Raw genomic sequence first — 11,993 nt, 5'->3', positions numbered from 1 at the left:
GCACGGAGAAGAGTTAAGGAAGCATAGTATCTAAGTAAGTAAGTGAGTGAGAAAGTCAGACAACAAAGAGCATCACAAACACAACAAAAGTATAGTGGTTCGGTGCATCCCAACACCTACATCCACGCCCCAAGACCTCTTGGGAATTTCACTATAATCCCTCAGATTACAGTCGGTTGTTTTGCAAGCTCACAACCCAACTTGTTGTTTTGCGAGATCACAACGAACTCGGTCGGTTTTCACAGGCTCACCGACTAGAACCTACCGATTATTTTCACGGGCTCACAATCCAACCCAGTTGGTTTTCCCAAAGGCTCACCAACCACAACCTTACAACGATTGTTTTTCGGGTTCACAATCAACCTAGTTGGTTTTCCCCAAAGGCTCACCAACCACAACCTTACAACGTTGGTTTTCTCTTTGGCTCACCAACAAACCTTAACACCGTTGGTTTTCCTTTGGCTCACCAACAAACTTTAACCTCTTGATTCAATCCCTTGATTGAATCAAGTTACAAGATATTAGACTAAGAATTTAAAGCAAGTACAAGCTTCTTAACTAAGCAAATATATCAAATATAAACAAATGGAGTAAAGAGAAGCTCTCAAACGAATTTTGAAGATGAAGGAACTCGGCTTCTTCTTTACTTGACCCTCTTCTGATTTGGCACGAGGTAGAGGATGATTGAGGCAGCACACGGATGGAGAGGAAGCTTTGGGATTCACTAGGATGCTCTTCTTCTCTCTATTTCGCTTTGGATGGCCCTTTTGTGCTTATGGGAGATTTTCCTTGTAATCTCTTTGAAATCTCTTCCCTAAATATTTTCTCCCACTTCCATACCCTCTTCCCTAGCTCTCCTCTTGATTTTATAGCTTTAGAGGAGTGGAAACAAAAATCTAGCCGTTAGAGACAAAAATAGAGCCGTTGGAATCAAGAAAAAACTAGCCGTTATGCCTCCCAGCGTGCTAGAGTCGACTCGGCTGAAGCAGGAGTCGACTCGGCTGAAGCAGGAGTCGACTCGGCTGAAGCAGGAGTCGACTCGTGAATAGTAGTCTGCCGGCACTGTAGCTGGGAGTCGACTCCGCACTGTAGCATTGAAGTTGGAGTCGACTCGAGATCACTGTAGCGCTGAAAATCAGCTTTCTGTCTTTTTGTTTGTTCTCAGTCGGAGTCGACTCGTAGAGTATCGGAGTCGACTCGAGCACTGTTTCTTGAAACTCTAGAGTGCCAGAGTCGACTCTAAACTTCCCGGAGTCGACTCGAGGACTATTCTTTTGAATTTTTCTTTACATTTGCTCCTCCAACTTGAATTCTTTAAACTTGAAACTTGGGCCAATAAATTGTAGCTTTCTTCCAACTTTTCTTGAGAGCTTTGGAGGCCTTCTTGTATTCTTCCAATCTTGCTATGTTCCTTGCAAAATAAATTCTTTCTCCTTGCAACACAAACATTAGTATTTATACTTCAAGGTTTTGTGATCATCAAAATCAATCTTTAAATCAATCTTTGGGTCATCAAATCCCATTCTCCTCTAGATAAGTCAAGAAATCACCGGAAAGGTATTCTCCTCCTCGGTCTGACCGAAGGATCTTAATACTCTTTCCAGTCTGTTTTTCTACTTCATTACGAAATCGTTTGAACATTTCAAATGATTCCGACTGCTTCATCAGATAGACATACCCATACCTGGATAGGTCATCTGTGAAGGTTATGAAGTAGGCATAATCACCTTTGGCACTTACGTTCATAGGTCCACATACATCAGTATGTATGAGGCCAAGAACATCGCTGGCTCGTTCACCCTTTCCAGAAAAAGGTGACTTGGTCATTTTACCCAGTAGACAGGATTCACAAGTTGGCAATGATTCACAATCATTGATTTCTAAAATGCCTTGTTGGGCTAACCTGTTTATCCTGTTTTTGTTTATATGACCAAGCCGGCAATGCCATAAATAGGTTTCATTGACTTTATCTAATTTAGGGTGTTTATTAGATGTGTACATTACATTCACAGGCAATGATAGAGTATAAATGCCATAGTTCATTTGTCCACTGAAAATTTTAGTATCATTCAAAATGATATCACAAAATCTTTTATTTATATAAAAGGTATAACCATTCTTGGCCAAAAAGCCTACAGAGATGACATTCATCAAGAATGCTGGACAAAAGTGACAATCATCTAACATAACTACTCCAGACTCAAAAAACAACTCAATGACTCCTAAAGCTAGGACTGGAACAGATCTTCCATCACCAACATTTAGGAATCGATCGCCGTTCTTGAATCTTCTACTTACTTGAAGTCCCTGCAAAGAATTGCAAATATTAATTGGACTTCCGGTATCCAATACCCAGGTAGTAGAATCATAAACAGAAAAATTACAAGGTGTTATCATATAATTACCTTGTGCAGCAACTGTTTGCTGCATTTTCTTCTTTGGCCTGTTTGGATCAAGGGACGCTAAATAAGCCGGACAGTTCCGCTTCCAGTGACCCTGCTTCTTGCAGAAGAAGCATTCTGCCTTACTCTGATCAGATTTCTGCTTCATAGTCTGTTTGGGCTTAGAGACCCCAGCACGAGCTTTCTGCACCTTCTTCTTCTTTCCTTTCTTAAAGGAAGAAAGTCCTGCAGAAGTCCCACCTACCACATTCACCGACTCCTTTTTGAGTTGGTGATCCTTCTCATAGGTCTGCAGTAAACCTAGCAAACCATGATAGGATACTTCAGGTTTAGTCATTCTATAATGACTAAGGAAGGTCAGGTAGGACTTGGGAAGTGAATTCAAAATGGCATCCTTGCCCAATTGCTCGTGCAAAGGAAAGCCAAGTTTACTTAGGCGATCAATTTGTTCGACCATGTACAATACATGATCGGTGACCGATGCCCCTTCCCTCATGCGGGCATTGAATATAGCGCAGGAGGTCTTATGTCGTTCAACATCATCAGGTGTGCCGAAAGACTCCTTCAACATTTGAAGGATTTCCACTGGCTGCGCTTCCTCGAATTTACGACTAAACTCGTCATTCATCGAGGCCCTCATGATGCAACGCACTGTAGTGCGATCGTTGAGCCACTTCTGATAAGCGTCTCTGATTGCACGTGGTGCATTGGCTGCAGGTTCCTCAGGTGCAGGATCCGATATCACATACAGGATCCGCTCATGCTCTAATACTATTTTCATCTTTCGATATCAGCTATCGAAGTTAGGTCCATTAAGCTTATCATTGTCTAATAGTGTTCGGAGGGATAATGAGTTAGCCATATCTGAAAGGAAAAACCAGAGCTAATTAGTATATGATTTATTTTAATTCTAAAGACTTGGACTTCAGTCTAAAGATTTCTCCCACTATTTTAGTCAAATTTTTAGCCTCTACCTTTAATTCGAGGAATTACTTTAATTCCTTAGCGGGTACTAGAATCCACATGGACTGTATACAGGCCCGAGGAAAGCTCGGCCAACCCATATGCATCTAAGGGTAGGTACATTACCAATTATTTCTCTAAATAATTTCTAGTATTTTATTTTGCCCCAGGTGGTAATCAGTAGGCGGAGGCCTCCACTGAAAATCCTGGTCAGATCCAACCATTAATGAACTAACTCGATGACACTACCTAATGTATGATCAGGCCCGAGGAAAGCTGGGCCAACCTAATCACAATCAGATAGCTCAAAGAGCTATCATATAATGAAGGATAATTCCAATATTCAGATGAACACCAGACGGAAGCGTCCTGCATGTCCAACTGAAATACTGGACCAATTATCATCCATTTTAATGGGAGGCTATGACCTAGTTATCTATATAACTATATCATTTTAAGGACCTAATAATTTAGAGGATTTTAGAGAGACCGATAATTCTATATCCTCCCACTGACTGCACTGAGTCATATAGAGGACATAGAATTTCATTGGTCTATGGACATCTAAATCAGTCATACTGATTTCCTTATTGATATGGGTGAGTACCAAGTCTCAAGATATCTAAATCAAAGCTTGAACGACCACATTGGCCAGGTAAGAGAGATCACGGGAGGGTTCCGCCATTAACCGTCTTTCCTAGACACCAACAGAGTTGGCCAGGAAAGAGGTAGCCCCAATTAATAACCGTAGATCCAACTTGCCTTAGACACCAAATGGTATGTCAAGTTGATTTAGATAGTCATTAAGAACTCAGGCTCGACCACTGAACCACAATCAGATCCAATTGAAGTGTTTGGACATGATCAACTAAACTATTGAGTTTGATCAAATTAGAAAAATGAATTTAGTCTAATACAACTATTGATTCCAATTCAATTCTAACATTAGGTCTAACCTAATCAACTAATCTGATTGTGCTAACCCATGCCCCAAAACCCATGTTCAAATTTAAATTTTAAAAAATTTTAAATTTTAAATTCAACATTTAATTCTTTATTAAATGTATTATGATCATGGATTCAAGGTGTCAATTTATTCCAAATATAAACAATTTATATTTAAACTTTGTGGTCATAATAAATTTAAAACTGAAATTTCATAAATATCAATTATGCATAATTTCACAAAAATAAACTATTTATTTTATGATACAAATTAATCTCAATTTTGTGCTAGGACAACCTTTTCACTATAAGGGGTTAACCTTATAGCAGGACAACCTTATAATTCAGCACAAGATTGATATTTTATCAATAAATCTAGATCTAATCTAAATTTAAAAATTAAATCATGCATAATTCTAGATATTATAGGCCAATTCCATCGGCCAACCTGGCTCTGATACCAATTGAAGAAAAAATATCCCGCAAAATCCGATAAAATCGGATGCCAGGTCAGAAAATCAGTTTTAAAATTTTATCTATTTATTTATAACAGGTATAAATAAATAACATAACTATATTATGTTTACCATACCTCGATCCTGCAGCGGAAGATGGTCAAGGTACTCAGGAACAGAATCTGGTACAGGGCCAAGTGCTGGATCAGATACTGGATCAGATGCTAGATCTGGTACTGGATCGGGAACTGGATCTGGAACTGGATCTGGTGTCGGATCTGGTACTGATGGATCTGGTGCTATGCGAGGCCCGGATGTACGGACCCTCTACTTCACACGCACGCCAAGAAATGCAGGAAGGTAGGATGATGTCTGTATAGTGCAAAAACCCTTTTGCAAATAAACCCTTGGAAGAAAAGAATTTCAAAAATTCCTTCTTCCCTTTTTCTTTTTCTTTCTTTTCCTCTTTCTTCCCGTTTCCTTTTCCTCTCTTTTCAAGCTACTCAAAAGATCATGAATCTCCCCTCTCCCCAGATAAAATCTCTAGCAAAGAATGAAGAAAAAGCTAGCCTATTTATAGGCAAAGACAAGGCTGAACCAGGGAAGAGAAAACGCCAAAAGGAAAGAGTGAACGCCAAACGTTTCATGATTTTATTGAATTTTTTGAACCATTTGATTTCAATTAAATCAGTCCTATATTAAAGAGGTTTCAAAACCGAAGAGACACGTCTCTTCGGATCTTCAAATGGTAGCCGAAAGAGGGAAGATCAAGCGGCCTTCGATGTGTTCGGAAGAAGAAGAAGAATGCGGTCCACGGGAGAAAGTTTGCAGAAAATTGGTCCATGGACCGAGGAAGAAACCAGAACGTGTCATTCAAATAGAGGGGCAAACTAGTAAATGGGTTAATTCAAATGGGCTGAATCAAATGGGCTTGGGTCCATTATTGATTCTAAACCAAATTGAAGACCAATTTGAAAGATTTTGGATCCGAAAAAATTCCACATGAATCTGATTCATGTGAACTCCAATTAGTTCAATTTTCAGATCAATCCGAGTCACACTTGGACTAGAATAAATATAGAATAAATTCTAATAAAATCATCATTAAGCCCAATTACATTCATTTGAATCCAATTCAAAAACAAACTCAACAAATGAGTCCAAATCAATTTCAATTACATTAATTGAAACTTGATTAAGCCAGAATATAGACATAATTAAATACACATCCATGAAATTCAGTATGTACCTCATGTTCAGTGCTAGCTGAACATAGACAAAACCAAATTTCAAATGACCCACAATTTAATTCTCAATTAAATTGGATCAAGTCCTTCCTACTTAACTTGACTTATGTGCGTGACTCCGATAGGTTCGAACACTAAGCCGGTAGTACATGAACCACTCCATGCACTAATCGAGGTGACCATCTAGCAATGATACCCGATGTCCGGATAGGTCGAATATGCAAAGCAACATTCAAGAACCCATTCATATGGTTACCGCATAATTCATCCTTTTGACCAACGATGCTCAAGATGACCTAAAGTGAACTATCACACTTTGGTCCGGTCATCCATATTGTATTTCAATTAATTAAATTCAAGTGACCAATCACTTGGTTTACCCTGGCCAAGGTTTTACTAAATTGAAACACAGCAAAACATCAACTCCTATAATCTGGAGCGGTCAATCCCTTCTTGACTCATACACAGACTTCGCGAGTACTTGACTGCACCCAGCAACTTTTCAATATCTGAATTAGAAATTCAGATCGTTCAGTGCCAAAGTACAGTGAGTTGCTTGCAAGTTACCGTGATAGTCTCAGGTCTAAGGGATACTTATGCCCATATGCTTTGTGAGCTAACTCCTGACAGTGGAGTGCTCAACAGGTGAGTCACTATTCAGTGACGATGTACTCTACATCTCACCTATATGCCATACCATTGTCTCCACACTCCTTGGTTAAGAGGACAACCAACTAAATGGCATACAACGACCTATACTTGACATAGCTATTGTCCAATTAATAGCTTGTCAATCGGTCGCGAACCAATTTAAGGACTAAATGATAAAACCTCCTTTATCCACTAAATTAGTTCTAAGGACTTCATCACAATACACAGGAGTTCCTATTTGAAGATGCAACATTTGTGATGAAAAGAATGCCAGAATAGATTTTATTATTCATTAAATAAAACATATACATTATTCTTACAATAAAAATTGGCTTTGGGACACAATTCCCAACACCTTGTACTCATGCAAGGGAATCTCTAGTATACATAAATGATGAGTTAATTAATAGAAAAAGAAAAAAAGAAAGAAAAGAAAAGATTTAGGGAACGGGGGAGTTGAATCAATTAAAGTTCCCTATATTATAATTGACACGTAGATTATAGCCCTTGATACAAAACTAAATGTATTGTAAATGCATGTCACAGTTGGGCAAGAAGCTAGGGAACAAGAGGAAGAAGTCTCCTGCTGCCTACTGTAAAATTCTAGAGGCGTATTGAGGCCGTGCCAGATTGGCAGGTGAGTGGGAGTTTGTACTTTGCACCATGAGCACATTCCTTATTCATTTTTATGAATGTTACCAAGTGTGACTTGATTCCACTTGAGCTTATTGATTAATTATTGTGGTAGATCCCTCTATGTTTTATTCTCCATGCTTGATTATTCTGTACATGCATTTGATGAAACATTGAGAGAAATTACGAGGGGTAGATGAGTAATCAAATTGGATCTGAATTGTGAAATGACTTCTTTTGTAAATTGATTTCATTTCTTCTATTTCAAAGACTTGTGAGTGGTAGCCTTGATTATACTCCTTTATGAGCAGTTAAATTGGATCCGAATTATGAAATGACTTCTTTTGTAAATTGATTTCATTTCCTCTATTTCAAAGACTTGTAGAGCTCTTCTCATGGTATATTGAGTTGCATTGTACTTCTGTGATTCCTCACTCCCAACCCTGATGTTAGTTATAATTGGGTCGTGGCCGAGTGAGTGGTAGTCTTGATTATGCTCCTTTTTAGTAGAGTATTGGGAGGGTGCATTATGGCATTTATGCATGGCTTGGCAGTATCTGCAGGACACCTATAGTCGATGGGGTTGAACATCGGCCTTTGTGCACATAGTAGCCTTCTGGATGGGCGGAGCCCAGTCCCTTCCTAGGGGGAGACACGGCCCTAGGCGTAGGATCGGCCGGTCCTACGACTTATATTCTGCTTGCCGCCGGGCATAGTAAGACCCCGCGAGGTGCAGTATGGCTTCCCGCAGATGTAGAATTCCCGCGAGGTGCCGTTTAGTATGTAGATGTGAGATGGATTTCTGTTCTGGATACTGGCCAGCATTTATATGATTAGTGTGGTGTCTTATCCTGCATATGCATGTGACAGTAGGGAGTTGTTGCTGGTTCGCCTGGGGCGTAAAACCCACCTTCCGACAGCTGTCTAGCATTTACATTATCGATATGGTGTCTTATCCTGCATATGCATGTGACAGTAGGGAGTTGTTGCTGGTTCGCCTGGGGCGTAAAACCCACCTCCCGACAGCTGTCTAGTGATGATTTCAGCATATTGACACCTGATTTGTATGTTCCAGCATTATGATCTGTTGAGCATATTCATGAGTAGCATATATGTTTACTTGATTATTCCATATATGCTTCAGATGAGTTGATATTGATTATGGTGATATTGATAATTTACTCCATATTCTCTATGTTGAGATCATGTTCATCTTGTTATTGCTCTTGAGATTTCACCTCGAGCCATGATTATATCTTGTCTCATGTGCATAGTACTCTCTACTCCACTCACTGAGTATTTATATACTCACTCCCCAGTTTGATATTTTTGATTGCAGGGCAGGTATTGTATAGAGAAGAGCAGGGTTAGAGATTGCCTGCTAGTTGTGCCGCTCCATAGTATAGTATAGTATAATGTAGATAGAGGTTTATACCTTTTGGTGTATTATAAACCTTCTGTTGTATATAGTGTATAGTTACAGTCATAGATCCTGTTGTGGATATGGGTTTGACCATGGATGGAATGGGAACCAGATTTTTATACAGATGAGTTATATGCCTGAGATAAAGTATTGATATATATTGTCCAGGTTCATTATGTGACAGATTATGTGATTGCTGCTCTGACAGGTAGTGTTGTTGTATGTATTGAAATAATCCTGACAGGTCACTATAGGAAAAGTGATCATTTTGTGCATGTATCATGCCAAATTTTTCAAGATTTATTGATGATTGATAGGTAGTAAGGTTCTACGCGGTGGCTGGTGGCCTTATGCCTACCCGCACCCTAGGACCGTCGCGGCGGCCCGCCGGGAACGGGGCGGGGGTCGTGACAAAGCTTGGTATCAGAGCAAAGGTTAAGAAGAGTCCTGTCAGAGCAATAGGATGAGTCAGGATTAAGTATAGGATTATACTATGGAGCATAGGGTTTTTCTGTATGTTATTTTATGAGTCATTTACAACTTAGTAAAATATATCATGACTCAGTGTGTAGCGACCGTCCTCTCTTTTTGACTTTTTTAGAGAGATATAAAGAATACCTCCAAGAAGAGGACATGCTCGTCCTAGAAAGAGAATGGAGCCAAATATAGCATTGGATGCGGGTTCCGCACATGTCGAGCCCCAAAGAGAAAAATCTCCTCCTACAGATAGACGGAGGGTTAATGATCAAGGAGAGGTAGGAAGTAGAGATGCATTAATGGAACAGTTACTGGCGGAGAATCAGGCTCTGAGGGAGCAGATTGCTTGGGGAAAACCTCCTGCCCCGTCAGTAGTATCCATCTCACCTCCTGTACCTGTGCCAAGATGTTTGGCCAGACGGGCTCTAGATGATGAAGGAATTACTGTACAGGAATTTCTTAGGCTCAGAACCCCGGAGTTTAAGGGGGAAGAAGGTGAAGATCCTCAGAGATTTCTGGAGGAGACTGAAAAGATGATACGGAGACTGCCCTGTTCTGATGCAAGAGCTATAGAACTTGTAGGGCTTACAATGAAGGAAGATGCCTGGGGCTGGTACCAGAGGCACGTGGAGGACAGATTGTACAATAGGAATCCTCCAACCTGGGAAGAGTTCAGGCAAGCAGTGATGGATGAGTTTTTGTCTCCGGCTGAGAGGCAGAATCGGGCTCTTCAGTTTGAGAGGCTGAAGCAGATGCCCGGAATGAGTGTATCTGAGTACGCTCGTGAGTTCACTAGATTGGAGAAGTATGCTTCTTACATCATCCCCACTGAAGCTGCCAGGATAGAAAGATTCAGGCGGGGTCTGATTTCCCCGCTTTATAATGCAGTACTGGCAGTAGAGGTCCCCACCTTGTCTAGGCTAATTGATAAAGCAAAACAGTGGGAGACCAGAAACAAAGAGGAAAGAGCTGAAAGAGAACAGAGGAAAATGAGTATGGAGAAAGGGCAAAGCAGTAGAAATAGATCTGAGGGAGTAGATCTCTCGGAGGGCCCGACGGAGTAGTCTGTACGCTCAGCTCCACCTGCCCCACGTAAGAGGAAATGGAGGGAAAGAGGTCAATCACAAGATACTTTTCTGCCATCAGTACCTCGTCCTCCGGTCACTATGGCCATAACTGAATCTAGGTTCCAATCATGGCCAGTATGTAGCATATGTGGGAAGCAGCACCCTGGCAGATGCAGAATGGGTCAGGGAGTGTGCTACAGATGTGGACAGCTGGGTCATTTTGTCAGAGAATGCCCGCAGGGTGCCACCCAGCAGTTTGTGCCTTTAACATCCTACCCTTCTGTACAGATGGACAGGCCTAGTAGTAGGGGGCCTGTAGGCAGAGGCAGAGGTCAGACACCAGCGTCACAGCAGAGTGTTGGACCATCTCAGCTGTTAGCTCCAGCAGGCAGAGGGCAAGGAAGGGTGTTCACGGTAAATCCACAGGAGGCACAGGCATCAAATGCAGCTGTGACAGGTATGCTCCTCATTGATAAGATTAAAGCTAGAGTGTTATTTGATTCTGGAGCTACCCATTCATTTATGTCCCCTTATTTTGCTAAAAAGTTAGCTAAGGATAAGATATCAATGCATATTCCTTTAGCTATTAGTACACCTATAAGGGATAGTATAGAAGCGAAGTATGTGTATCCTACCTGTGTGGTAGAGATAGAAGGTAAAACACTCCTAATTTATTTGATTCCCAATACCACACCGAGCAGAATATGAAAAGCAAATACACTCACCCCTTTGAGTAATCAGGTAATTTACTCTTTTAAATTCGAGGACGAATTTTATATAAGGAGGGGAGGATGTAATAACCCCAAAAAAAAAATTTTTATATAAAAGGGATAGAATAGTCCTTTAAAATTGATATAAGGGGTAAAATGGGAAGGAATCAAAAGATAATGGCATAGTTGTAGATGCGTTGAAGTGGTAAGGGTAAAATTGGAAAGGAATCAAAAGTTAATGGCATGACAGTAGATATGTTGAAGTGTTAGGGGCAAAATGGACAATTAATAATATTAAAAAAATTGTGAATAGAATTTTGATGTGACTTAATTGGGAGGGTTGTGCTGTCGGTGGAATGAAACCGAGAGAGAAGGAGTCTCAGGCGTGAAACAGAGAGGAAAGAAAGAAAGAAAAAGAGAAGAAGAAGAAGAAGAAAGAAGAAGAGGAAGGGGATTCGAGAGGGAAAGGGATTCCGGTTGCACTTCCAGCTGAAGGAAAAAGTGTAGATCTCCTTCTCCCCTATGCAAGGACCTCGATTTCCAAAAAGAAAAAGGTAAATATCCATCTCTATCTAGTCTTTTGATGACATTAGGCTATACAAAGGGTGGATGTAGTCTAGAGGGGTCAGATAAGGGTTGTAGAGGTGGTTAAAAGAGGAAGAATCGGATTTCGACAAATTTTTTCGGCATTACGAAAAAAACTGTGTCGAAGTCCCAACATCGGTGAATTATTTAGGGGGTCAAACGGCCTCCGATGATGATGCATTTACCTCTTTAGAATTCCCTATGAGTGTAGAATGTTAGGTAAAAATTTCATCAAATTTGGAGTCTGGAAAGTGGATCAAACCCGGGATGAAGTAACCGGCTGTCGGTCCGAGTTACTGTTCATCCGGGTGGAAAATAAGGGATTTCATGCCATAATAGGATATTAAGCCCAGATTAAGCTAAGGGACCTTGTACTCATGCAAGGGAATCTCTAGTATACATAAATGATGAGTTAATTAATAGAAAAAGAAAAAA

The 11,993-nt window shown here is 40.4% G+C and overlaps 1 protein-coding gene across 1 annotated transcript; it reads right to left on the bottom strand.

Moving 5' to 3' along the window:
• Positions 1 to 2,112: 2,112 nt before the first annotated feature.
• LOC149753294 (uncharacterized) lies at positions 2,113 to 3,882 on the bottom strand. The gene is made up of 2 exons (XM_089923866.1): positions 2,406 to 3,882; positions 2,113 to 2,307 (listed from the first exon to the last, which is right to left on the bottom strand). The coding sequence occupies exons 1-2, from the start codon at positions 3,181 to 3,183 to the stop codon at positions 2,291 to 2,293; spliced, it is 795 nt and encodes a 264-aa protein (XP_089779992.1). The 5' UTR covers positions 3,184 to 3,882; the 3' UTR covers positions 2,113 to 2,290.
• Positions 3,883 to 11,993: the final 8,111 nt, after the last annotated feature.

This window comes from Phoenix dactylifera, chromosome 6, assembly GCF_051530095.1.
Source record: "Phoenix dactylifera cultivar Ajwa chromosome 6, Ajwa_hap1_PhDact_Kaust_v1.1, whole genome shotgun sequence".
Taxonomy (NCBI): Eukaryota; Viridiplantae; Streptophyta; class Magnoliopsida; order Arecales; family Arecaceae; genus Phoenix; species Phoenix dactylifera.
The sequence above is the reverse complement of the archived record's forward strand: the minus strand, read 5'-3'. Positions and strand labels throughout refer to the sequence as shown.

Coding starts and splice junctions, on each gene's coding strand:
- LOC149753294 (XM_089923866.1), bottom strand. CDS start 3,183: ATGAAAATAGTATTAGAGCATGAGCGGATCCTGTATGTGATATCGGAT.